The following is a 27316-nucleotide window of genomic DNA, read 5'->3' as shown; positions in this document are numbered from 1 at the left end:
AGTGGCCTAGCCAGTCACCAGACTTTAATCCCATTGAAAACTTATGGAGGGAGCTGAAGCTGCGAGTTGCCAAGCGACAGCCCAGAACTCTTAATGATTTAGAGATGATCTGCAAAGAGGAGTGGACCAAAATTCCTCCTGACATGTGTGCAAACCTCATCATCAACTACAGAAGACATCTGACCGCTGTGCTTGCCAACAAGGGTTTTGCCACCAAGTATTAGGTCTTGTTTGCCAGAGGGATTAAATACTTATTTCCCTCTGCAGAATGCAAATAAATTCATATACTTTCCACAATGTGATTTTCCGGATTTAATTTGTGATGTGCTATCTCTCACTGTTACCAATAACCTACCCTTCAATTATGGGCTGCTCATGTCTTTGTCAGTGGGCAAACTTACAAAATCAGCAAGGGATCAAATACTTATTTCCCCCACTGTATCATATGGCTATATAGTCCAGAAGCCATATAGTAAAAATAGAGAGAGAGACCATTGGTTATATAGTCCAGAAGTCATGTAGTAGAGAGAGAGAGAGAGAGAGAGAGAGACCATTGATGTATATAAGTACTACTACTATTACTACTACTTGACATTTCTAGAGCGTTACTAGGGTTACGCAGCGCTGTACAGTTTAACAAAAAAGGACAGTCCCTGCTCAAAGGAACTTACAATCTAATGGACGAAATGACAAGTTGGGGCAGTCGAGATTTCTTGAATAGAGGTGAGGTGGTTAGGTACCAAAGGCGACATTGAAGAGGTGGGCTTTGAGTAGGGATTTGAAGATGGGCAGGGAGGGGGCCTGGCATATGGGCTCAGGGAGTTTATTCCAAGCATGGGGAGAAGTGAGATAGAAAGGGCGGAGCCTGGAGTTGGCGGTGGTGGAGAAGGGTACTGAAAGGAGGGATTTGTTTTGAGAGCGGAGGTTACAGGTAGGAACGTAAGGGGAGATGAGGGTAGAGAGGTAAGGAGGGGCTGCAGATTGAGTGCATTTGTAGGTTAGTAGGAGAAGCTTGAACTGTATGCGGTACCTGATCGGAAGCCAGTGAAGTGATTTGAGGAGAGGGGTGATGTGATGTCTCTGTTTAATCCACAAGGGGCAATAGTGTTCCATTCAAAAATATAGCGTTGCTCCTTATGAAGAAGAACAGCTGAAATATCACCACCTCGCTTAAGTCGAACCAGTTCCAAACCAACAAAAGACAAATCAGAGAGGGTATCCTGCAGTTGAATCCAATGCTGGACATGTGGTGTTTCAGTTACTCATCTGCGAATATCGCTGAGATGCTACATAAGTACATAAGTGTTGCCATACTGGGACAGACCAAAGGTCCATCAAGCCCAGCATCCTGTTTCCAACAGTGGCCAATCCAGGTCACAAATACCTGGCAAGATCCCTACGTAATTCAGACTTTAAGTCTATGTTTAATATGCCCAATATAGTACAAGTCACATGGAAAATTAATACAGTAGACAACTTGAGAGGTGATACAATCTGAATTATGTCTTAAATGAAACTTGTGCCCAGAAACAGGATGATGAACAGTTTGTGTGTTCCAAGCATAAGGGCAACGACTACATTGTCCACAAATCTGATGTCCATGCCAGTGCTGTAGCATTGAAGAACCTATTGAGGACTCCATCGTAGATGAAAGAATATCCTCCAAGTTCCTGCTGCACTTATAAGCAAACTTAGGGGAATCTTCAAACACTGTACCGTATGATATTGAAGCGCATGCCAGAATTTGCATATAATTTGACGAATATGAATAGCATGAGAAAAATAAAGTATAACGCAAACTGGTGTATGTGCTGAAGAAGTAGATCTAGGTAGAGGAAGCCAATCCCGATGATAATATAACGCACGTTTATATGTTTTCCTTACTACATGTTGTGGGTAACTTTGCTTTATAAAGCGGGAATACATAGCAAAAGCCTGATCCTTAAAATCTTGAATAGAAATACAGAGACGTCTCATACGTAGGAGCTGACTTACTGGTATATTATCTCGCAAATGTTGTAGATGGTAACTATAATGCAGGTAAGAGTTGCAATCCGTAGTCTTACAAAATACTGAAGTAGAAAATATACCTGATGCATACAAAATACAAATATTTTAAAAATGGGTCACATATGTACTAATGTCAGTAGAAAGATGTATATTTGAATTACAGGTATTAATGCACTCATAAAATTGCATAAGTAAAGAAGCATCACCCGACCAAATAAAAAATATATCGTCAATATAGCATTTCCAAAATGGTAAATACTGAAAAAATATAGATGAATAAACAAATTGTTTTTCAAAACGATCTATATAAAGGCAAACTATGCAACATTTTGATCCCGCTAAATCTCTGTGAATGGCAAGTTTGAACAGACATATTTTATCTGGGGGGGGTGTGTTTGGATTTAGTTATAACAAACTATCCAGTTTATTTTCAAAGGAGAAGGGCGCCCATCTTCCGACACAAATCGGGAGATGGGCGCCCTTCTCCTAAGGGCGGCCAGATTGGCATAATCGAAAACCGATTTTGGCCGGCCTCAACTGCTTTCCGTCACAGGGCCGGCCAAAGTTCAAGGGGGCGTGTTGGCAGTGTACCGAAGGTGGGACGGGGGCGTTGTTAAGAGATGGCCATCCTCGGCCGATAATGGAAAAAAAGAAGTGCGGCCCTGACGAGCATTTGGCCGACTTTACTTGGTCCATTTTTGTTCACGACCAAGTCTTGAAAAGGTGCCCGAACTGACCAGATGACCACCAGAGGGAAATGGGGATGACCTCCCCTTACTCCCCCAGTGGTCACCAACCCCCTCCCACCCAAAAAACAAAATTAAAAAACATTTTGTTGCCAGCCTCTATGCCATTTTCAATTGTCATACCTAGCTCCATCACAGCAGTATGCAGGTACCTGGAGCAGTTTTTAGTGGGTACTGCAGTGCACTTCAGGCAGGCGGACCCAGCCCCCCCCCCCCCCCCCCGTTACACTTGTGGTGGTAAATGGGAGCCCTCCAAAACCCACCCGAAACCCACTGTACCCACATCTAGGTGCCCCCCCATTACCCTTTAAGGGCTATGGTAGTGTTGTACAGTTGTGGGTAGTGGGTTTTGGGGGGTTTGTGGGGGGCTCAGCACACAAGGTAAGGGAGCTATGCACCTGGGATCAATTTGTGAAGTCCACTGCAGTGCCCCCTAGGGTGCTCGGTTGGTGTCCTGGCATGTGAGGGGGACCAGTGCACTACAAATGCTAGCTCCTCCCATGACCAAATGGCTTGGATTTGGCCAGTTTTGAGATGGCCGTCTTAGTTTCCATTATCGGCGAAAACCAATGGTGGCCATCTCTAAGGTGGACCCAAATGTTGAGATTTGGCCGTCCCTGGCCGTATTATCGAAACGAAAGATGGACGGCCATCTTGTTTCGATAATACGGTCGGGGACGCTGCTTTACGGGACCGTCCTTAAAAATGGCCGCCCTTATAGATGGGCGCCCCTGTTTGATTTTGCCCCTCTATGCTGTTAAATGCCAATGTAACTGCATAAAATTAGCTTGGCCTAATGATAATTTTATTGACAGCTGTCTCACAATATTTGAAATTGTTTTGGTAGAAGTGTCTAGGTACAGACTATGTTGGATCGAACGGCTCCCCCGTATCCTTAAAAGTATCATATTTCCTTAGGCGCCAAGTCTCCAACGACTTCCGAGACCTTGTGATGCTGTTGCTCCATGGATTTGAAGCTCTGCTGATGTCGTTACTAATCGGATTCTTATATTATGGGCATGGAGGAAACTCGCTGTCTATCCAGGACACCACAGCGCTGTTGTACATGATCGGAGCGCTAACACCCTTTGCTGTGGTTTTAGACGTTATTGCCAAATGTAAGTATCTTAATTTTAAAGACTCAGCCTTTTTGGCGACATAGATGAATCTACTTCTCAGGGTGTTTCAAAAATTTGAAAAGTGCTATGAAGGCCCTCGTTTACTAAGCTGCATTATGGAAATAGCCTGCATTTTTTTGCCAATAATGCATCCTAATGCCGGAGTTTTCATCGCACTAGAGTTGAATAATAATGAGCTGTGAAGCATGCGATGCAGTTCATTACAATGAAAACGAGTAACACAGCTTATATTAGATTTTGTCAACTGTTATTCATTGAAAATTAGCAACATATGAAGAGATGTTAACTTTCCGCAGGAGCATTGACCTGCTAAGATGGAAGCTGATGCGCCAGGGTGCAAGTTAAATGGGCCAGCACAGTGGAGGAGGGGCCTAATGCGGTGGGTTCCCAAACCTGGTCCTGAAGGCACCCCAGCCAGTCAGGTTTTCAGGATATCCACATTGAATATTCATGAGAGAGACTTGCATGCAGTGGGAGGTAGTATATGCAAAATCCCCTTCATGAATATTCATTGTGGATATCCTGAAAACCTGACTGGCTGGGGTGCCTCTAGGACCAGGTTTGGGAACCACTGGCCTAGTGGTTAAAGCACTGGGCTTGACATCCAGAGGTGGATGGTTCAAATCCCACCGGACAGTTCAAATACCACTGCTGCTCCTTATGAACTTGGCAAGTCACTTAACCCTCCACTGCCTCAGGGACAGGGAAATAGCCAGTGTACCTGAATGTCACTCACCTTGAGCTACTACTGAAAAGGTGTGAGCAAAATCCAAATAAATAAAAAAAAAGTTACAAACATTGCCCCAGGTCTTCTGCTCCCTTTAAAAACATGTGCAGCCCCTCAAACCCATTCCCTACCCCTCATATAAGATCCCCCCACCCCAAATAAGGCAGTGTTCCCTTACCTGGCAGCCTGGGTCCTAGCCATAAGACCATTTTGGAAGCAGCAGTCACAGGGACAGGAGCAACCAGGGAAGGGGCAATGGGGTGGGTTTAGGGACACCAGAAGAAGGCCAGATTTTTAAATCAGGTATCACGTGTATGTGGGGGAGGGGGGGACACCATCTTAGCTGTCAAAGAAATTGGAGGTGGGGATACTAATATGGGATATCTTTTTTTAAAGGATTATAGGTGGGACTTAGTTTGGGGAGTTGACACTTTTACCCTTTAAGAAGGATTGACGATTGGGGGAGGGAGGTAGGATTAGGGATTAGGGGAGGGAGGTAGGATTGGGGTGGCTTGTTCATGTTTTTAAAGGGATCAGGGTGAAGGGCAATTATAAAACTACTGGTAAAAAAGGCCCGTTTCTGACACAAATGAAACAGGCGCTAGCAAGGTTTTCCTCGGAGTGTGTATGTTTGAGAGAGTGTATGTGAGAGTGACTGTGTGTGAGAGAGAGAGTTATAGAAATGCTAAATAGTAGTAGTAGTAATGTGTGAGTGTGTGTGTGTGAGATAGAGAGTGAGTCTGGGTGCGAGTGTGTCTGTGAGAGAGAGAGTGTGTGTGTGAGAGAGTGTGTGCAAGTGCATATGTGAGACACAGTGTGAGAGAGAGAGTGTGTTTCACACAGATACAGTGTGTGCAAGAGAGAGAGTGTGTGTGAGACACAGACTCTCTGTGAGACTGAGTATATGAGACCAAGAGAGTGTGTGAGTGACTGTGTGACACATAGAGAGTGAATGTGATACAGTGTGAGACATAGAGTGTGTGAGAGACAGTGTGTGAGAGTGAGAGAGAGAAAGACATTGACTGTGAGAGAGAGAGAGAGTGTGTGTGTGTGACAGAGATATCTCCCCCCACCCCCCTCTCTGGTGTCAGGCCCCCCTCTCTCTCTCTGGTGTCTGAGCGTTACTGTGCAGGACGCTGAGCTCTGGCTGTGCTTCAAGGAACTGACCAATCCTATTTAACAGAATGCACCTGGAGGTGCGTTTTATTATATAGGATGTGACTTAGCCTTGAAAAGGATAACGGGCTGACTTGGAGCATGATATTCCTGCAGTAAACCAAATTTACTGTGGGAATTTCCCTGTCGTCTTGAACGGGTTAATGAAATGCTTGACAGATATTTCCATGGTAAACTGCACAAAAACTTGCCTTTTACCATGCATTAGTAAATAGGGCCCTGGTTTTGGGTCGGTTAATTGTCCTGCCCACTTTCCCGTCTGTCTGTGTTCACAGAACTTGGCCAAACAGTCGTGGTTCTTTGGAGCTGTGAGCTGCATATATGTAATCATTCATCATACAGAGAACTTTCTAGAACATCTTCAAATCCTAAGAACTGCAGTTTAATAAACCCCTAAATTAATTGGTCATTTTTTTTCAATTTTCATAGGTCACTCAGAGAGAGCAATGCTTTATCATGAATTAGAAGATGGGATGTACTCAGTTACTCCATATTTCTTTGCTAAGGTATCGGATTTAACAGAATTTGTATTATAAAATACTCTACGGCAGTGATACTGAGTTAGTGGCATTTTATCAGAAGGTGACAAAAAGGCCCTTCTACTAAATTGCTGTAAAACTTTGCACATATTTGTTCAGTAAATAGCTTTTATAATTATATTGTATTGAATTTTATGAAAATACAAGGAAACTTAAAAAAAATTTTTTATATGGTTTTGTTTATGATGTTTTAATCCTGATCTAGTACTATTGATTGGCCTCTTTTTGTTACCTTGCTCTGAACCCTTTTTGGGGTTCAATTCCCACTGCAGCTCCTTGTGACTCTGGGCAAGTCACTTACCCTCCATTGCCCCAGGTACAAATAAGTACCTGTATATACAATCCAGCTTATTTTCGAAGGAGATCGCTGACCATCTTCCGACACAAATCGGGAGATGGCCGGCGATCTCCTAAAGCCGGCCAAATCGGTATAATCGAAAGCCGATTTTGGCACTACAAATGCTGGCTCCTCCCATGACCAAATGCCTTGGATTTGGCCGGGTTTGAGATGGCCAGCCTCAGTTTCCATTATCGGCAAAAACCGAAGCCGGCCATCTCTAACATTTGGCCGGCCCCAACCGTATTATCGAAATGAAAGATGGCCAGCCATCTTGTTCGAAAATACGGTCGGCCCCGCCCCTTCGCGACGCCGTCCTCGGAGATGGGCGCCCTTAGATATGGCCGGCCCCGTTCGAAAATGCCCCTCTATGTAAACTGCTTTGAACGTAGTTGCAAAAACCACAGAAAGGTGGTAAATCAAGTCCCATTTCCCTTTCCAGAAAGTGTTCAGTGCCATTCCCAACATGCTGAAAACAAACAAAGCAGATCAGTGACAGATATGAACAAATCTTTATTGCAGGGTTTCAACCTAATAGAATGCCCGACACAGGCCATGTTTCACCCAAAGGGACTACATCAAGGGCTATGCTGCGATCTCTATCTCCAAAAAACTAAGGGGTCCTTTTATTAAGGTGCGCCAAAAGGTGGCCTGCGCTGGTGTAGACGCATGTATTGGTTGCGCACAGGTACATTTTTCAGCGCACCTGCATAAAAGTCCTTTTTGGGGGGGGCCCGAAAATGGACGTGCAGCGAAATGAAAATTGGTGCAAGTCCATTTGGGGCCTGATACCTTACTGCAACCCATTGACTTAGCGGTAAGGTCTCAAGCATTAACCAGGCAGTATTTGTCATCGCATGCACAATGCCGATTACTGCCCGGTTAGCACCGCAATCCAGAAAATAAAAATATATTTTCCGGCGCATGTAGTGGATGTGCGTAAAAAAATGAAGTTACTGCCCGGCCCACACAGTAGTCGGGCAGTAGTTCCAAACTGGCGCAAGTTGGGCGCATGTAGGTACCTATGCGGCTTAGTGAAAGGGCCCCTAAATGGTGTTTTCACTAATTTTCAATAAAAACAAAAGAGTGAGGACAAATGTGGAGGAACTCCAAGAACCTTTATTGGTAATCAACTAACGACCCGACACGGCCGTGTTTCGGCATCAAAGCCTGCATCAGGGGTCAAACGTTTCTGTGTATTGCCGTTGAGGCGCTTTACAGCTGATTTCTCAACTTCTTCATTTTAAGGAAGTCCGACAACCATCTTTTCTTTTGGTTTTTAACCGAGTGACAACCGTAGAAGATTTGTTTGATCCCTGATGCTTTGTGTCGGGTCGTTAGTTGATTACCAGTAAAGGTTTTTGGATTTCCTCCATATTTGTCCTATTTTGTTTTTATTGCTTTCGTTTTGCGTGAGGATACTCCTCCCCGCTTGTTGCTTTCCGTTTTCACTAATTTTCACCATACAAAATGGCCAAATGAGTATAGCACCAGAGCAGATCAAAAACCAGCACAATCTCTGCTGAAAAGTCAAATGTGCTCTCCAGAAGATGGCAGCATGCGAACACATACTTCATGTTCTCATGGGTGTAGTTTGTTTCATTTGGGGGGGAGGGGTGGGAGGTATATTAGCATATTCATTTGCATACATTTATCTCATACACATTCATTATGGTTATTTAAAAAAAAAAAAAAAAAAGGTTATTTAAAAAACAAATTGAATTGGAAGCCAATGTGTCAAAACAGTGAATACAAACACAGTGGCGATCCTAGGTCGGCTTCCACCCGGGGCAGATCGCCGCTGCGCACACACCCCCCCCCCCCCCCCCCGAGGTGCAGCGGCGTCCGTCCCCCCAGGGTGCAGCACGACACACACCCCCCCCTGGCAAAATGACACCCCCCTCCCCGGGTGCATTCTTGCCTACTGGAGGGTGCACCCGGTGCGGACCACCCCCACCGCCCCGCCCTTGCTACGCCACTGTACAAACACACATTTAAAAAAAATGAAAATAGCCAACGTTGGGAAATTTCTGTTATTATGACCCCTCTCACATGCACATGAATTAGCAAGCGGAGAGCACACTTTCCCTAACCCCCTTCCCTAGACCTGACACCATCATCTTGGCCTTTTTCTCCTTCTCCAATGCCCAGCTCTTTCTCCCTTCATCCCTCCTTACCCAGCACTTCCCTCCTTCCCCCACTGTGGACCTTAGAAATACACTGGCTCTAAATGTAGAAATACAGACCTGGGGAGGCAAAATAGCTGAGAGTGATAGTCGGTAGTTTCATACATTCCAGAGTAATGCCTTATACAAAATAGGGGACTACAAAAAACAAGCAGACAAAAGACCCCCCCCCCCCCTTTCCCCTTTCCCAAAGAAAGCCAGACTCTATAAGCAGTGCGATTCTGGTAAAAGAAAGAAATGCATTTTCTCCTGTACTCTGCTAAAATACAGAAATTGTTAAGATGTACATCATTAAAAAGTATTAAATAATAAGAATTTTTTCTACCTTTGTTGTCTGGACACTTTTCTAATTGGGTTGGTCTCAATCTGTTCCTCTTTTTCTGTCGGTCTTCTAAATTCTTTTAGTCTGCCTTTCCATCTCTTCTCTCTTCTCTTGTCCGTCTTCCCTTCCTTCTCTATATCCATCTGGTACTGTTCTTTTTTTTTCTTTTTATATCCACCTATATATGATTTCTACCCTTCACTCTCCCTTTCACCCTCTTGTCTAGTTTCCATTGCACCTCTCATCTACCTACCAGCTTTTCCCATCTCCCTCTCATCCCCTCTCCAGCAGTCCCATTGGCCTCTCTGTCCCTTTTTCTTAAGTTTCCTATTCCCCTACTCAGTCTCCCATTTCCATCTTTTGTATTCATCTACTGTCTTCTGCCTCTCATCTCCTCACCAGCCCAGCTCCATTCCTGTCTCTCCTTCCTTCCCTTGACCCAGGCCATTCTTCTATACCCATATACTATTGCCTTTCTATCTTTTTAACCCTATTTCCACCCTCAATCCCTCAGGAGACCAATCTCCTTCCTCTCATATAAGAAAACGAGTACATAAAAATAGCCATACTGGGTCAGACCAATGGTCCATCTTGCCCAGTATCCTGTTTCCAAGAGTGGCCAAGCCAGTTCACAATACCTGGCAGAAACCCAAATAGTAGCAAGATTCCATGCTACCAATCCCAGGGCAAACAGAGGCTTCCCCATCTTTGTCTCAATAGCAGACTATGGACTTTTCCTCCAGGAATTTGTCCAAATCTTTTTTAAGCCCAGATAGGCTAACCTCTGATACTACATCCTCTGGCAAAGAGTTCCAGAGCTTAACTATTCATTGAATGAAAAGATATTTCCTCCTATTTGTTTTAAAAGTATTTTCATGTAACTTTCTTGAGTGTCCCCTAGTCTTTGTGCTTTTTGAAAGAGTAAAATATTGATTCACTTCTACTCGTTCTGCACCACTCAGAATTTTGTAGACCCCAATCATATTTCCCCTCAGCCGTCTCTTTTCCAAGCTGAAGAGCCCTAACTTCATATGAGAGGAGTTCCATCCCCTTTATCATTTTGCACTCCCTTGCAGCATGCACCCGGGGCATATCGCCCCCACTGTCCCACCCTTGGTACGTCACTACCATTAAGGATAGTAACTGTGCTTATGTTCGCATCCTAGAGCTTTGAGGTTTTTAATTGCTGTTGTGTATTGTGGTGCAGGTAGGGTTACCCTGTGGCTCCAGAAAAAGGACAGATTGAGCCAGTCTGGGTTTTACTTCCATTGCTTTCAATGGAAGCAAAACCCGGACTGGATCAGTGTGTCCTCCTTTTTCTGGAGCCATATGGTAACCCTAGGTGCAGGGGTCATTAGTAGTCAGCCTCAAGTAAACATCTTATATAATAAAACGCACCCCCAACATTCTGAAGCTGACTGCATGGCTGAGGCATTCCTGCTCTCTGTATCCATCTCCTGAATTGACATCACGTACTTCCGGGTTCCTCACAAGCAGAAGTGACCAACCACACGAGGTTTCTCGGCTTCAGAATGTTGGAGGTGCATTCTATTAAATAGGATTGGTCAGTTCCTTGAAGCACAGCCAGAGCTCAGCGTCCTGCACAGTAACGCTCAGACACCAGAGAGAGGGAGGGAGGGGTGGCCTGACACCAGAGGGGGGGGAGGTATCTCTGTCACACACACACTCTCTCACACACTCTCTCTCTCTCACAGTCAATGCCTTTCTCTCTCTCACTCTCATACACTGTCTCTCACACACTCTATGTCTCACACTGTATCACATTCACTCTCTATGTGTCACACAGTCACTCACACACTCTCTTGGTCTCATAGTCTCACAGAGAGTCTGTGTCTCACACACACTCTCTCGCACAAACTGTATCTTTGTGAAACACACTCTCTCTCTCTCTCACACTGTGTCTCACATACACACTTGCACACACTCTCATTCTCACACACACACTCTCTCTCTCACAGACACACTCGCACCCAGACTCACTCTCTCTCTGTCACACACACACACTCGCACATTCACTCTCTCTCTCACACACATCACTCTCACATACACTCTCTCAAACATACACACTCCGAGGAAAACCTTGCTAGCGCCCGTTTCATTTGTGTCAGAAACGGGCCTTTTTTACTAGTTATATATATTTTTTGATTGGTTTTGTTAGTGTTTACTACCCAACTGATATTTTTCTATAACATTAGTTCATGGCCATTAATTGGGAAAATGGAAAATCGGCCATTTTTAACCACAGCTTAGTAAAAAGACTCCCTATGTAAATTAAGCTGGCCATTACAGAATAATGTTTAGGCGTCCTGCTGGCACATCACAGATAACATGTACTCTTAACGCCAGTTTTGTAGACATTTATGCACATAAGAGGCATGTAAATATGGGCATCTCGATTTTAGAATTGCCTTTCACATGTGTAAGTGGAGGCTGCTGAGTGATGCCGCTCTGTTTTTCTATGCAAACATTTGCAAAACCACTCTTCCCGCTTTCAAAGCAAGCAAGTAAACATTGTATTTGTCAGTTCTTCTGTGTACTTTACAAAATTCTCCAAGCTTGACAGAGCCTTTTGTAAAATACTAGAGGAACTGTAAATGTCCTGACCTGGATCTTCCAATTCCTCTCTTGGCAACCTATGCAAAATTGGGCTTCGCATGTGAGATATTAACCCTTAAGAGCCTACATGCTCCCCTACCGTATTGTTTTTCCCCCATACTCCCCCCCTTTCCTGTTTATATTGTAGCTCTACTCTTAATTCCTTTTGTACTCACTCTGCTGCTCCCCAGTATCTCTCCACACTCGTCCTTCCCTACACCCCTTCCCGTGCACTCCACTCCATGGATAAATCCTTCTTATCTGTTCCCTTCTCCACTACTGCCAACTCCAGACTTCGCACCTTCTGTCTCGCTGCACCCTATGCCTGGAATAAACTTCCTGAGCCCCTACGTCTTGCCCCATCCTTGGCCACCTTTAAATCTAGACTGAAAGCCCACCTCTTTAACATTGCTTTTGACTCGTAACCACTTGTAACCACTTGCCTCCACCTACCCTCCTCTCCTCCTTCCTGTACACATTAATTGATTTGATTTGCTTACTTTATTTTTGTCTATTAGATTGTAAGCTCTTTGAGCAGGGACTGTCTTTCTTCTATGTTTGTGCAGCGCTGCGTACGCCTTGTAGCGCTATAGAAGTGATAAATAGTAGTAGTAGTCTCTTGTAACCAGAGCTAATATTGTGATGTCATAATGCCTCAGTCCACCAATAAGAGCCAACCTCATCAGTGATGTCACAATGGCTTGATTGTCCTATACTTGGCTCACTTTTATTACATAGCTCTTTGAGCAGGGACTGTCTTTCTTCTATGTTTGTGCAGCGCTGCGTACGCCTTGTAGCGCTATAGAAATGCTAAATAGTAGTAGTAGTAGTTGTTTCATGTTAGTATTGTATGTCTGTTCCTCCTTTTTTTTTAGATTGTTTGCCGCTCAGATGGTTTATTCTGTTGGGCAGGATAGCAAGTCTTTAAAAAAAACTTGAAATTTGATTTTTTTCCCCCCCAAAAAATAAGGATCTATATTGCATTGAAATACTGCATTCTGTGGATTTTTTTTTTTTGGGGGGGGGGGGGGGGGGATATCAGCAGTTTACTTATTACAAGGATGCTAGTCAGTGATTGGAAGAGGATTAAAGGTAATTATATCACATCTGTTTCTTGACAGATCCTAGGGGAGCTTCCTGAACACTGTGCCTTTGTAGTCATGTATGGGGTACCCATCTACTGGCTGGCAAACCTCACCCCTGAGCCAGAGTGTTTCCTTTTAAACTTCTTGTTGGTCTGGCTTGTAGTGTACTGCAGCCGTACCATGGCCTTGTGGATAGCCGCCCTACTGCCGACCCTGCAGCTGTCTTCCTTCATCGGAAATGCCTTTTTCAACTCCTTCTACTTGACGGGCGGATTCATAATAAGCTTGGATAACCTTTGGGCAGGTAAGACTGACATCAGAAACTGCACACAAGCATACACACAAAACAACCCCTCTAAAGCTTACCCAGGGATCTGAAAGTTATCAACCTCATCAAGTGTGTATTGTGTGTGTGTGTGTGTGTGTGTGGGGTGGTGATTAGGTTTCATGGGAAGATGCACAGAACTCCATTGCTGTAGGGAACAATGCTGGAAAACACGGGCTCAACATTGAGTCGGAATTACTGACCAATCCTCAACACTAGATGACGGCAGAGAAAGACCTGCAGGGTCAATCCAGTCTGCCCAGCAAGATAAACTCATATGTGCTACTTTTTGTGTATACCTGATTTGTATCTGCCATTTTCAGGGCACAGACCCTAGAAGTCTGCCCAGCACTAGCCCCGCCTCCCAACCACTAGCCCCGCCCTCACCGGCTCCATAAGTTTTATGGATTACTAGGCACTCATATAGCCACCTCCTTCTGAGACTGTATAACTGTGTAAGGCGTGTTTTTCATCTCTCTCCTTTGACTCTCTAGTGTCCATATGTAAAAGTTATGAGCGCTGAAACTGGCTTATTATGCTAGTATAGCAATTACACTCTGTGAAGCTTTTCTTCAGTCCAAAAGATCTCTGTTCTTTGTTTTTTGCTCTTCTATAAAGCTGTCTTTACTATTGTACTCTATTGCAGTACGAAACTTTCCTCTCCTACCCTTATTAAAAATACTACTGCTAAGTTGTCCTTTGGAGCCAGTGTAACCATTCTGCAACAGTGACACCTACTGGCTAGGCTAAGAATGCATGTATAGTCCATCTTTCAAGGAAAGGACTATATTGGGGGGGGGGGGGGGGGGCCGTAGTATCCATGGCTATGAAAATCTATTGTTCCCATTGTTTGTGTTTCATGCCTTTTTTGTATGTTTATTTTTTCAATTTAATCTTTTAAAAATTGTTTTATTTTTTCATTAATGTTTTTATTTTCTTTTATCAGAAATTAAAAAATATATATATATTTTTCAGCCACTGTCTGCTGATCCCAATATCCATTGCTCCTTCAGAAGACATGGTTCATGACCTCTGGCCAAGGAGCCTCACTCTGATGGCTATATAGAGAGAGGAAATGGGGTAAAAATGGATTTAGAAACCCGCTGTTTAAAAATGAAGGTTATTGGGCAGGTTGTAATGGAGTTCAAAGCCCAGAGGTGCAGGAAAAAGCTAGGGAGCAACCCTACCCCCCCCCCCCCCATAAAAAATATTATAATGTATTAATATTTATGTATTCCTTTCCAGTTCCACGTGGGATTTCTGAAATATCTTTTCTCAGATGGGGCTTTGAAGGACTGATGCAGGTCCAGTTTAAGGGGCTCACGTATAACATGCCTTTTGGAAATTTCACCATTCAGATCCCAGGAACACATGTGAGTATGGTCCCCTTTGCCGACTTGTATCAGATTTTTTAATACAGTCAGGAGGAGATTATTCTCTTACCGTGTTTCCCTGAAAATAAGACACTGTCTTATATTAATTTTTGCCCCCCAAAATGCGCTAGGTCTTATTTTCAGGGGCTGTCTTATTTTTCGGGGAAACATCGGGGTTGGATCGGGGTTGGCCCACCCGCCCGCCCTCCGTCGCTCCCGGAACTAACCTTAAACGCCTCCTTTCACCTTCGCAGCAAGCAGCAGCAGGGCAGGCCACTCCTTCCTTCCGTGTCCCGCCCTCGCCTGACGTAACGTCCGCAAGGGCGGGGCACGGAAGGAAGGAGAGGTCTGCCCTGCTGCTGCTTGCTGCGAAGGTGAAAGGAGGCGTTTAAGGTTAGTTCCGGGAGCGACGGAGGGTGGGTGGAGGGGGGGCCCGGTGGCCTCGGGTGGGGGGGGGGGGCGGCCCGGGGGCGGCCTTGTCCGGCTCTCGGCAGCCCTGCTTTCAAACAAAAATTTGCTAGGTCTTACTTTCGGGGGAGGCCTTATATCTACCAATTCAGGAAAACCTCTACTAGGTCTTATTTTCGGGGGATGTCTTACTTTCAGGGAAACAGGGTACTTTAAACCAGGAGAAATTAGGCAAATAGGGAAATAAATGTAACCGATACGATTCTGAATACCCTGGTTAGAAATTGTGGGCCCACTTGTGGCCAGGTGGGGTTACCCACCTCAGAGACTGGAGGGGAGGAGAGGCAGCCCTGCTCTCTCCTGCCCCCCGGTATTGGTTGGATGCCAGTGAATGAAGTAGATCGGAGGAGATGGCCAGGCCTGGATTTAGGCAATAGAAACGTAGGCAACTGCCAAGGGTACCATATTTTGAAGGAACCAAATACTGGGGCTAAACGGGATCAGGGCTGGCCTTAATCAGGCATCAGAGATAGCCACACAAGACCCTGCGCTCCTAGGTGCCCTGCCCCAGCATCTCCCCCTGTCTCCAAACCCTCTACCTTAAATTGTTCGGTACTGTGTAGAGGGTTGAGGGCAACAGCAGCCATTCACAAAGACCATGCGCCATTGACCCTGAAACCTGCTCTCTGCAGGAAACAGAAAGGAAGAGGGCGGGACAGCAGAGAGCGGGTTTCAGGATTCACAGCAGATGGCCTATGCGAATTGCTGCTGAAGCCCTGAGCTCTCTATGGAGAAACACATGTTTTGTAGGGAGGGAGGGAGGGTTCACAGACAGGGGGCACCAGAGGGTGGTGCCTCCCAAACTTGTCTGCACAGTGCCTCACAATTAAGGCTGGACCTGAACAGGAGACTGATTCTACTTGCTTTAGGACCATCGTTTCTGTGAGAGTAACCTCCCCTTTGCAATAATTTCATGTCCTACCCATGGGTGCTGACATCTTAAATCCAGCACTGGTATGTGTGTGTGTGTGTGTGTGTGTGTGTGTAGGGGGGGGGGGGGGGGGGGAGCCGATTGGTCTATGGAAAGACCCTTGATCATGAGTCACATGAGTCAGACTATGGGTTACATCACCACACGGAGAGCCTCATTCTTGAATTGGAGGTATGTAGACCAATCCCCCGGCAAGACATGGCCACTGACTGGTTAAATAGCGTATCGATGTCTAACCGCTAATATTCAATTGGAGATAACTGGTTATTGCCGTTGACTATTTCTGGTTAGCACCTAATGCATAACCGGCTATATCGCGTGACTTACCTGGTTAGGTGACGATATTACGTGCCTAACTGGATAAGCTTTGGTCAAATAAGACCACATAAATAGCTGTCCTAACTTTGACCACTAAAAAGTTAACCAGTTAGTGCTGAATATCGGCATAACTGGTTAACATTTTAGCGGTTAAAAAACCCCCAGATATTCAATGCCAGTCGCCAGAAATGATCTAGCATTGACAGTGGCGTAGGAGGGGGGGGCGTGAGGGGCGGTCTGCCCTGGGTGCACGCTGCTGGGGGGTGTCGGCTCCGCTGGGTCCCTGCTCCCTCTGCTCCGGATCAGGTTACTTCCTGTTCCGGGGCAGAGAGAGCAGGGAACCAGCGGAACCGACGCAGCTCCCAGCAGGTAAGACTGCACTCCGGGGGAGGGGGGTTGCTGTGCCGAGGGGGGGGGGGGGGGTAGCGATGCGCAGAGGGGGGGGGGTGTTTGGCTGCACCCAGGGGGGGGGGGGTGCGCAGCGGCGACCCACCCCGGGTGGCAGCCGCCCTCGCTACATCACTGAGCATTGAATATCCATGTTTTACACCGATGGTGGAGAGCAAACGCGCTGCCGGCTGAATATTGGGCCTGTAGTATTTTTGTTTGGGAAGGGGGATGGATCAGTGATGCAGCAGTGTAAAGAAGCTTGTAAAACCAATTTTAATGACAAGAGTTATTAAACGTATTAGACCTTGTCGAAAACCGTGCCTTAAAACTGCATTTAATGCCTACAGTAAAATCAAACAATTAATGAGAGTTCATGGCTGATTTCAGTGTTTACAGTGCATTTTATTCACATTAATGCTTGTGTTAACACTAGGAAAGGAAGAGGGACGGAGGAATGGAAAGGACTGAAGAGTAAAGAACCAAAGAGAAGACACGAGAGACTAGAGTGACACAGGGAAGGGGAAAGGAAAAGGGGCACAGGGCAGTGAAGAGGGAAGGACAGAGATGGGAAAAAGGATACAAAGTAACAGTGGCGTTCCTAAGCTGCCTGACACCCGGGGCGGATCACCAATGCGCTCCCCCCCCCCCCCCCGGTGCAGCGCAGCCCCCTCCCTACCAGAGAAATTACACCCTCCCCCTGGGTGTATTTTTACCTGCTGGGGAGCTGCAGCGTGCCTGTTGGCCGAGTCCGCTCGTTCCCTCCCTGCTGCTCCCTCTGCCCCGGAACAGGAAGTAACCTGTTCCGCGCAGAGGGAGCAGCAGGGAGGGAACGAGCGGACTCGGCCAACAGGGGCGCGGCACCCCTCCAGCGGCGTGCACCCAGGGCGGACCGCCCCCCCCCTTGGTACGCCACTGCAAAGTAATGAAGGACAATGTTCAGAACAGACAATGAATGAAGAATGAGCATAAGCAGACATGAGGAAATACGTAACAAAGTGTTATGGGAATGTCAGGATAAGGCAGTGGCGTAGCTAGGTGGGGCCATAGGGGCCTGGGTCCCACCCCCAAATTTGCTCTGGGAACCCTGGTTGGCTGGCAGGGATCCCCAACCCCCACCAGCTGAAGAGTTCGTCCAGCGCTGGTCTGCAGCGGCGCCACCACATTGCCTGCCCTGCTCTCTCTTCCCCTCACATCAGACATGAGGGGATGAGGGGAAGAGAAAGCAGGGAAGACAATGCACCAGGGACGTAGCTATGCAGGGCTGTAGCTATGTGGGACCACAGGGGCATGGGCCCCCACAGATTAAGCCCTGGTCCCCTCTACATTTGACCCCCTGCCCCCGCCACCGCATCAGGTACCTTGTTTGCTGGCGGGGGTCCCCAACTCCCGCCAGCCGAAGAGTCTTCTTCAGCGCCGGTCGACTCCGGCGCCTTAGTTGTGTGATAATCTGTTTCTGACGCCTTACGTCCTGCATGGGGCTACATACAGGACGTGCAAGGTGCAGGACATCAGGAGTTCGAAACAGATCATCACACAGTTAAGGCGTCAAAGTCGACCGGCGCTGAAGCAGTCTCTTTGGCTGGCGGGGGTTGGGGACCCCCGCCAGCAAACAAAGTACCTGGCGGCGACGGGGGAGGGGTTTTGCGGTGGCGGTGGTGGCAGGGGGGGTCCAAAGTGGCGGGCGGGGGGGTCAGTGGCGGGGGGGGGGAGGCGGCTAAACAGTGCCCCCCACCTCGGGCTCTGGCCCCCCCCCTCCTGCTGAGGTCTGGCTGCGCCCCTGCAATGCAGGGGTGCTGGAGACCAGTGCTGGATGAAGTCTGGCGTGGGTTGGGGACCACCACCAGCCAAGGTATTTGCAGCGGCTGTGCTTCAGTTGGCGGGGAGCCAAGATTACAGCAGCGGCAGTGGGCGGCAGAGGGGGGTATCGAGGCAATGGAGGGGGGTGGCAGTGGGGCGGTGACCAAAATGTGCCGCCCCATCTTGGGCTCTGGCTCCCTCCCACCTCAAGTTCTGGCTACACCCTTGGGATGAGGGTGTTAGTCACCCCTGCCACTTGAGAAGCTGGGGATAAAATTGAACCAAATGAGCCTCTCATCTGCAGAGCAGGGCACTGGCACAGTCCCAGGGAGGGGAGAATTACTAGAAAATAATAATAATTATTAAGCAATAACTTTGACTGAAACTGTTTTATGACGCTTGTGTGTTTGCAGGTGCTGAATGATATGGGCTTGAATTCCGAACCTCTGTACGCGTGTTATCTGGTTCTTCTCGGCATCAGCGCTGGATTCATGGTTCTGTACTTCATATCACTAAAGTTCATTAAGCAGAAATCAAGTCAAGACTGGTAAAAGAGGATTAACAGCCCCCATTTGTTCTGTTATCTCGACGGATTGGAGGAATTTCGAAACTGGATCTTCCTAGGGGCCCACGGACTACATCTACAGTTCCAGGCCCACTAACCGTCATTAGTACACGCCTCAAGTCTTAGGATTAAAGGAGCTTGTTCAGTCTTGGAGGTATACAAGCCCTTTGTTATTTAAAGGACCCAGGGGCGTAGCCAGACCTCAAAGTGTGGGGAGGTCCAAGTCCAAAGTGAGGGGGCGCATTTTGGCCTGCCTCCCTGCCGCTCCCCTCCTCTGCTGTAACATCACACACCTTGGCCGGCGGGGGTCCCCAACCCTCGCCAGCTGAATCGTTTCTCCAGCGATGTTCTCCTTACATTGCCTGCCCTGCTTTCCCTCACGTTGCGCAAGCTCGATTTTAACGTAAATGTTTTTGGCGCAGATTTTTCAGGCATCATATATATAATCTAGTCCATTATGTGTGAGACTAAGGTTTTAGGGGAGAAACTATGCACAAACAATTAAACATTACCTCCCCGCCCCCTCAATATTCAGCTACCGGCAATCAGCATATTCATACACGCTAACCACAACAGGCTGATTTATGCCCAAATACACAACCACTATCTAGCCAACAGCACTGAATATTTCGATTCTCACTGCCTCCTGGAAATTACCTGGGTACCAGTTATATTAAGTGCCAGTACCTGGGTAGCTATTCATGCAGTCCTACTTGCCCTTTAGTTATCTGGACACTGGCACTGAATATCAATGGCTCCCAGATAACTTCAGAGACTACCCCAACTCCACCCCCAGACTGCCCAGCACTGCTCATATATTCAGTAACACCATTTGGGCAAGTCCTGCTGAATATCTCGGTTTGAGCCAGGCAGTATGTTTTAACTGGGCCTTTAATTTTTTTTTAATACTGAGCTCACATCTTTTCAGTGGTAGATTGAGGCAAGTTACATTCAGTTACATTAGATATTTTCCTATTTCCAGAGGACTCATAAGAACATAAGAATAGCCATACTGGGTCAGATCAATGGTCCTTCTAGCCCAGTATCTTATTTCCAACAATGGCCAATCCAGGTCACAAGCACCTGTCAGAAATCCAAATAGTAGCACCGTTCCATGTTACCAATCCCAGGGCAAGCAGTGGCTTCCCTATGTCTGTCTCAATAGCAGACTATGGACTTTTCCTCCAGGAACTTGTCCAAACCTTTTTTTAAACCCAGATACATTAACTGCTATTACTACATCCTCCGGCAAGGAGTTCCAGATTGTTTGATTCTGCAAGTGCTGTTTGTCCATGTGTTGAATTGATTTCCCACATCTAAGCAACATCTATTAGCAACACGCTTTGGCATTTTTACGTGTATTTGAAATGAGACTTTTTTCTTTGGTTGTGTTTTCAAGTGCCTTGATCATGACTGACTCCTGGCACAGGCATACACATGCCGAAACACGGCCATGTTGAGTTGATTTATTAACGGCTTTTTGATCATCCCACTCTTGAAGGCCCTTGTGTGCTTCTTTTTTGCTGTCTTTGTTTGTGTACCCTTGGACCCTCTCTTCTGCTACCTTACTATTCGGATGGTGTCACTGAATTTCTACAGATAGCAGCGGCTAAGGGATATTCGGATAATAGCCACTGTTACTATTGAGCTGTTAATGCTCTAATTTAGCACTCTGGCTGTCTACAGTTAGGGGCAGGCTGTGTCCTGTGCTTTCTTGCAACACCATGGTCCCCTCCCCTCTTCGGTTGCCCCCTAACATTGATCCTGCCAGGTATTCTAAACCTATTCCCTAAACATTTCCCCTCTTCCAATGAACCTTCCGAATGCCCCATGGCATAAGTACATAAGTAATGCCACACTGGGAAAAGACCAAGGGTCCATCGAGCCCAGCATCCTGTCCATGACAGCGGCCAATCCAGGCCAAGGGCACCTGGCGAGCTTCCCAAACGTACAAACATTCTATACAGGTTATTCCTGGAATTGTGGATTTTTCCCAAGTCCATTTAGTAGTGGTTTATGGACTTGTCCTTTAGGAAACCGTCTAACCCCTTTTTAAACTCTGCTAAGCTAACCGCCTTCACCACGTTCTCCGGCAACGAATTCCAGACTTTAATTATGCGTTGGGTGAAGAAACATTTTCTCCAATTTGTTTTAAATTTACTACACTGTAGTTTCATCGCATGCCCCCAAGTCCTAGTATTTTTGAAAAGCGTGAACAGACGCTTCACATCCACCTGTTCCACTCCACTCATTATTTTATATGCCTCTATCATGTCTCCCCTCAGCCGTCTCTTCTCCAAGCTGAAAAGCCCTAGCCTCCTTAGCCAGCAGGAGAAATGCGTCTTGCTAGCTCACCTCTAAACGATGATCCTTTGCTGTCTAGTATTGCACTGTACACATTGATCTTTTTAAAAAAACTTTTGTATTTATTGAAATTTCAAAATATTGTTCAAGCAATCTCATTCGACTTCAGAAAACAGGCATAACAAGAAATCAAAATGAAGAAAAATAACTTCTACATTTGCAAGTAGCAAAACAAGAAATATATATACATCCCTTAGTCCCCCAAAAGAAGGGGGAGAGCAAAAAGAAATCGGGAGGGATCCGCGTTGATCTGAATACACCGCGCAGGTTTCAAAGTTCGTGGCACCACTAGCTGGTGGCCAAAGAGACTATGACAGTGGGAGTCCAAAGCACACCAAAAGAACACCAGACACAAAAGTACTCTAGCTGGTGGCACATCATGGCTGGCAGAAGGCAAGAGATTCTCTTCCTTTGGGCTCAACGTGGGCGATATGGATGGGTCACCTGGAGGTTGGGTCACAGGACAAATCCCTCCTCTCAGTACCCTTCTTCACCACTGCCAACTCCAGGCTCCGCTCATTCTGCTTCGCCTCACCCTGTGCTTGGAATCATCTTCCTGAGCCCTTACGCCAAGCCCCCTCCCTACCCATCTTCAAATCCTTGCTCAAAGCCCACCTCTTCAATGTTGCTTTCGGCACCTAACATTTATACCTTTCAGGAAATCTAGACTGCCCCTATTTGACTGACTGTACATTTGCCCTTTAGATTGTAAGCTCCTTTGAGCAGGGACTGTCCTTCTATGTTAAATTGTACAGCGCTGCGTAACCCTAGTAGCGCTTTAGAAATGTCAAGTAGTAGTAGTAGGGGGGAGGGAACTGTAAGGGCTGTTGAGCTGGGAAGATTCAAAAGAGGGATGGCTAAATAGGCTTTGAGTTTGGGACAGTTAGCTCGGGAGGCTGTGACTTGCTGTGCTTAGCGTGTGTTTATCATGCCTCCATACAGTTTTCCCTGCATTAATGCACTTTTCAAAGAGCACATGCAGTGGGCATTTCATAATGCAAACAGATGGATATTAAACCCTTTTTTTCCAAACACATGCCCTAAGAAACATGCACTAAGTTTTCAGCATCGATTTCTTAGAGCACTCTTAGTATATGGACCTCAGAGTGAGCAATGAACAAACAATAAATACTTTAAAAAGGACCCAATTGCATAGGGACCACTGGCATGAAATTGAAATTAACATATGCACTTGAAATTCTTCTAATTATCTTGCTTCTGTGCTGATCTGTATGATGTTCCCAGTTCAATATAAGAAAGTTGAAAAGTGCAATAAACCTAGGAACCAGTAAGTGAAACCAAAATGCATTGCAGTTAGATTATAGCATTGTAGTTCTTCTGTGAGCCACTGGAGGGCAGCAGAAACCAGCACAATATTTTCTGTGTGAACTCTGTCTGTAGATTAGATACATGTGGATATGTAATTCAAAATATGCATACACTGTATGTAATTCCCAGAAATGAATTGGTGCTGGACACTGTCATAAATACTTATAAGTGTTTATGTTAAGCATGTGAAAAGTTTGTAATTATTTCATTATTTGGAAAATATGTTTGTATAACTGATACAGGTGTGTAAAACGTTGTGACTCTTAGAGACGGGCTAGATCACTCCATAATAAACTTGACTACCCCCCCCCCCCCCACACACACACACAGTTTCTCTTCCCCCACCCATCCACAGTTTAATTGTGTTTCTCAATCTGCATATCACTGAGTGGGATCAATAGCAGTCATGATTCATCTGTTCTACTGGGGATGGGGTCTGAAGAATTATTATGGGTGGATCCACTTGGGTCATTTTAGGTTATTATCGGCTCTAAGGGAATTGGGCATGAACATTTAAGGCATGTTACAAAAACATCTTTTTATGAAACTGCAGATGGTTAGTAAGCTGAAACCTTACTTAGATTTGAGAGTTTTAATAACAACTCTGTTATTAAAGTCTGGCAAGCTTTAGTACATAAGAGTAGCCATACTGGGTGAGACCAATGGTCCATCTTGCCCAGTATCCTGTTTTCCAAACAGTGGCCAAGCCAGGTCACAAGTACCTGGCAGAAACCCAAGTCGTGGCAACACTCCATACTATAAATCCCAGGGCAAGCTCCCATGTCTGTCTCAATAGCAGACTATGGACTTTTCCTCCAGGAATTTGTCCAAACCTTTTTTAAGCCCAGATATGCCAACCGACGTTACCACCTCCTCCGGCAAAGAGTTCCAGAGCTTAACTATTCGTTGAGTGAAAAAATATGTCCTCCTATTTGTTTTAAACGTATTTCCATGTAATTTCCTTGACTGTCCCCTAGTCTTTGTACTTTTGAAAAAAGTAAAAAATCAATTTACTTCTATTCATTCTACACCACTCGGAATTTTGTAGATCTCAATTGTATCTTTTTTTTTTTTTTTGTTACATTTGTACCCCACGCTTTCCCACTCATGGCAGGCTCAATATGGCTTACATGGGGCAATGGAGGGTTAAGTGACTTGCCCAGAGTCACAAGGAGCTGCCTGGGCCTGAAGTGGGAATTGAACTCAGTTCCTCAGCTCCCCAGGACTAAAGTCCACCACCCTAACCACTAGGCCACTCCTCCACTCCATCTCCCCTCATCTGTCTCTTTTCCAAGCTGAAGAGCCCTAACCTCTTTAGCCTTTCCTGATACGAGAGGAGTTCCATCCTCTTTATCATTTTGGTCAATCTTCTTTGAACCTTTTCTAATTCCACTATATCTTTTAACTAAATACGTATGTTTGCATACCCGTCCCGTACTAGGCAAATTAAATTGGCTCCCTATTAAAGAGCATTGTTTATTCAAGCTGTTGAATACAGTTTAAAAAGTCATTCATGGGGTGCAAACCCCTATGTTTGTGAAATAAGATCCAAAATTTGAGATCTTTTCAGGGTAGTTTGTTAGAAATTCCTACCTTTAGATTAGTAAGGTGGAAATGAAGAGTATTAGGAGTGGTTGGACCTATAAATTGAAATAAAGTACCGCCAGAATTGAGGTAGTTCCTGAGCTTTCTCTGCTTCAGGAAAGAAGTAAAAATATTTTTGTATCTAGATATTTACTAGAAGTTTTGGAATTTTTTATGGATATATTGTTAATCTTTTTGGGGTCCTTTTACTAAGCTGTGGTAAAAAGTGGCCTTAAAATGCCCTTACATGGGATTTTCCTGCACTGTAAGGCAGGGGCATAGCCAGACTTTGGCGGGAGGGGGGTCCAGAGCCCGAGGTGAGGAGGCACATTTCAGCCTCCCTCCCCGGTGCTGCCAACCCTCCCACGCCCCTTTTGACCCCCCCTCCCGCCGCTGCAAACCCTCCCCCGCCACCACCAGGTACCTTTGCTGGCGGGGGTCCCTAACCCCCACTAGCCGTAGTCCCCTTCAGCGCCGGTCTTCGAGTCTGGCGCATTCGCTGATCTGGATTCTGTTTCTGTGAGTCCTGGACTCACAGAAACAGAATCCAGATCAGCACCGCGCTGGAGACTGGCGCTGAATAGGACTTTGGCTGGCGGGGGTTGGGGACCCCCGTCAGCAAAGGTACCTGACGGCAGCAGCGGGGGAGGGTTGGCGGCGAGAGGGGGGGTCAAATGGGGCGGGGTGGGGAGAGGGTTGGTGGCAGGGGGGTGAAAGTAGGGGGGCAAGGGCTAACTCTGCGGGGGCCCATGCCCCAGTGGCCCCACCAAGCTACACCCCTGCTCTAAGGCCATCTTTACCACTGCAGGAAAATGGCTGATTTTACATTTTTCCAATTCATGGCCATATACTAATTTTTCCATTAGCGCGACGCCATTAATAAAATTTATAGCACAAGCACTTATCGACGCCTTAGAACATAAGGGTTGCCATAGTGGGTCAGACCGAAGGTCCATGAAGCCCAGTATTCTGTTTCCAACAGTGGCCAATCCAGGTCACAAATACCAGGCAAGATCCCAGAAGAGTAAAAACAGATTCTATGCTGCTTATTCCAGGTATAAGCAGTGAGTTTCCCAAGTCCAACTTAATAGTGGTTTATGGACTTTCTTGTAGGAACTTGTCTAAACCTTTTTTAAACCCTGCTAAGCTAATTGCTTTTATCACATTATCTGGCAATGAATTCCAGAGTTTGTTTGTAGGTGGTAAGGACTCATGTGGTAACCCTGTGCTAACCAGTTAACATGCAGTAATGTGGATGCCCTAACTGATTAGCACAGGAAAGCCCACTGCCCCCTGACACAGCCCCTCCAACAAAAATGTAAAAATATTTTTTAGTGCACGGGCAGCACGCACCGATTTGGAACTTACTGCAGGATGCCTGAGCAGCTTATTAAAAGGACCCCTTTGTTATTTTCATGCAGCTTATCTGGAATGTAGCTCATATATGATTCTCTTAACTCCCCCTGTTTTTACTTTCTTTTTTCAATCTATATCTGCTTTTTTTTTTGTCATGCAAACCACTTTGAATGACTATAGTCACAAAGATGTTATGAACACTTATAAATGAATAACAGGATACCCATACAGGAGATGGTGCTGAGCCACCAGAATGCTTACAGGCCTCCTCACTGAGGTTAAGTTGAAGCACTGAGAAGATGAGAGGGAATGGAGACCCCAGACGATGGGGGGCTGCAGGATGAGAGAGAGGGAATTATCTGGGGGAAAAGCTATTTCATGGTAGGGGAGGGAGATAGCAATTCTCCAATAATTTCTGGAGGTACCATTATGCAATGAAGGAAGAGGTACCTCCAGAAATTATTGGAGGATTCCTATCTCCCTCCCCCACCGTGAAATAGCTTTTTCCCCAGATAATTCCCTCTCTCTCATCCTGCAGCCCCCCCATCGTCTGGGGTCTCCATTCCCTCTCATCTTCTCAGTGCTTCAATTTCTGAAATCTGTCTCTGGTCAGACTATGAACCATGAACTGTATATAGTCTGTGAATTTTAAGCCGCTATCTTTGAAGACCCATTTTCTGGGAGTCACGATCTATAAAGTAGTTTTAATGTATTATACACATTGTCTTGAATTGTTTTCGGAAAAGATGATACAATATATTTGTAAATAAGTAAAACTTAACGTTTCATGACCTGTTAATTGTGAGTCACGGTCTATGAACTATGGTCCGTACATAAGAATATATGAATTCTAAACCACAGTCTATGAACTTTGAGTAATGGTTTGTCAACTACAAGATGAAACGACACAAAGTCAAACGACTTACTAGCTGGATAGTTCTTTCCCAAATGTTGGTAAAGATGTTTCAAACTATACCTATATTCACCGGTACTATATATTTAGTCAGCACGACAGAATACAGAGGTATTCATAGACGTCCTGACGCTACATATAATCTATGGTGGTAACATTCAGCCTGCAGTGGTAAGTGGCTTCTAATCTGCTTCCAGTCGCGGGCTGACCTAAACACCTGCCCCCCCCCCAACCCCGATATTCAGAGACATTTAACCAGTCAGGATCAGCATGATTCGAGGTGTGGAAATGGGCATTTTGTGGCCATTCCAAAATCTAGGCCCGTTGTTATAAAATTTTTAATTTTTTTTTGTTACATTTGTACCCCGCACTTTCCCACTCATAGCAGGTTCAATGTGGCTTACATATTATATACAGGTACTTATTTGTCCCAGGGGCAATGGAGGGTTAAGTGACTTGCCCAGGGTCACAAGGAGCTGCAGTGGGAATCAAACCCAATTCCCCAGGATCAGAGTCCACTTCGCTAACCACTAGGCTACTCCTCCACTAGCAACATTCCATCTAGAAGCCTGCCCTTGCAGATCAGCAAGGCGGCCGCGCAGGCTTCTGTTTCTGTGAGTCTGACGTCCTCAACGTATGTGCAGGACGTCAGACTCACAGAAACAGAAGCCTGCGCGGCCGCGTTGCTGATCTGCAAGGACAGGCTTCTACATGGAATGT

The 27316-nt window shown here is 45.9% G+C and overlaps 1 protein-coding gene across 1 annotated transcript in view; it reads left to right on the top strand.

The window, feature by feature from the left end:
* Positions 1–19036, top strand: part of LOC115459335 (ATP-binding cassette sub-family G member 8-like) — a 64900-nt gene extending 45864 nt beyond the window's left edge. Inside the window, exons 11-15 of the mRNA XM_030189177.1 lie at positions 3675–3874; positions 6228–6304; positions 12920–13187; positions 14454–14581; positions 18899–19036. Of these exons, the coding sequence (XP_030045037.1) occupies positions 3675–3874; positions 6228–6304; positions 12920–13187; positions 14454–14581; positions 18899–19036 (811 nt within the window). The remainder of the gene's footprint in view (positions 1–3674; positions 3875–6227; positions 6305–12919; positions 13188–14453; positions 14582–18898) is intronic.
* Positions 19037–27316: the final 8280 nt, after the last annotated feature.

This window comes from Microcaecilia unicolor, unplaced genomic scaffold, assembly GCF_901765095.1.
Source record: "Microcaecilia unicolor unplaced genomic scaffold, aMicUni1.1, whole genome shotgun sequence".
Lineage (NCBI taxonomy): Eukaryota > Metazoa > Chordata > Amphibia > Gymnophiona > Siphonopidae > Microcaecilia > Microcaecilia unicolor.
The sequence above is the reverse complement of the archived record's forward strand: the minus strand, read 5'-3'. Positions and strand labels throughout refer to the sequence as shown.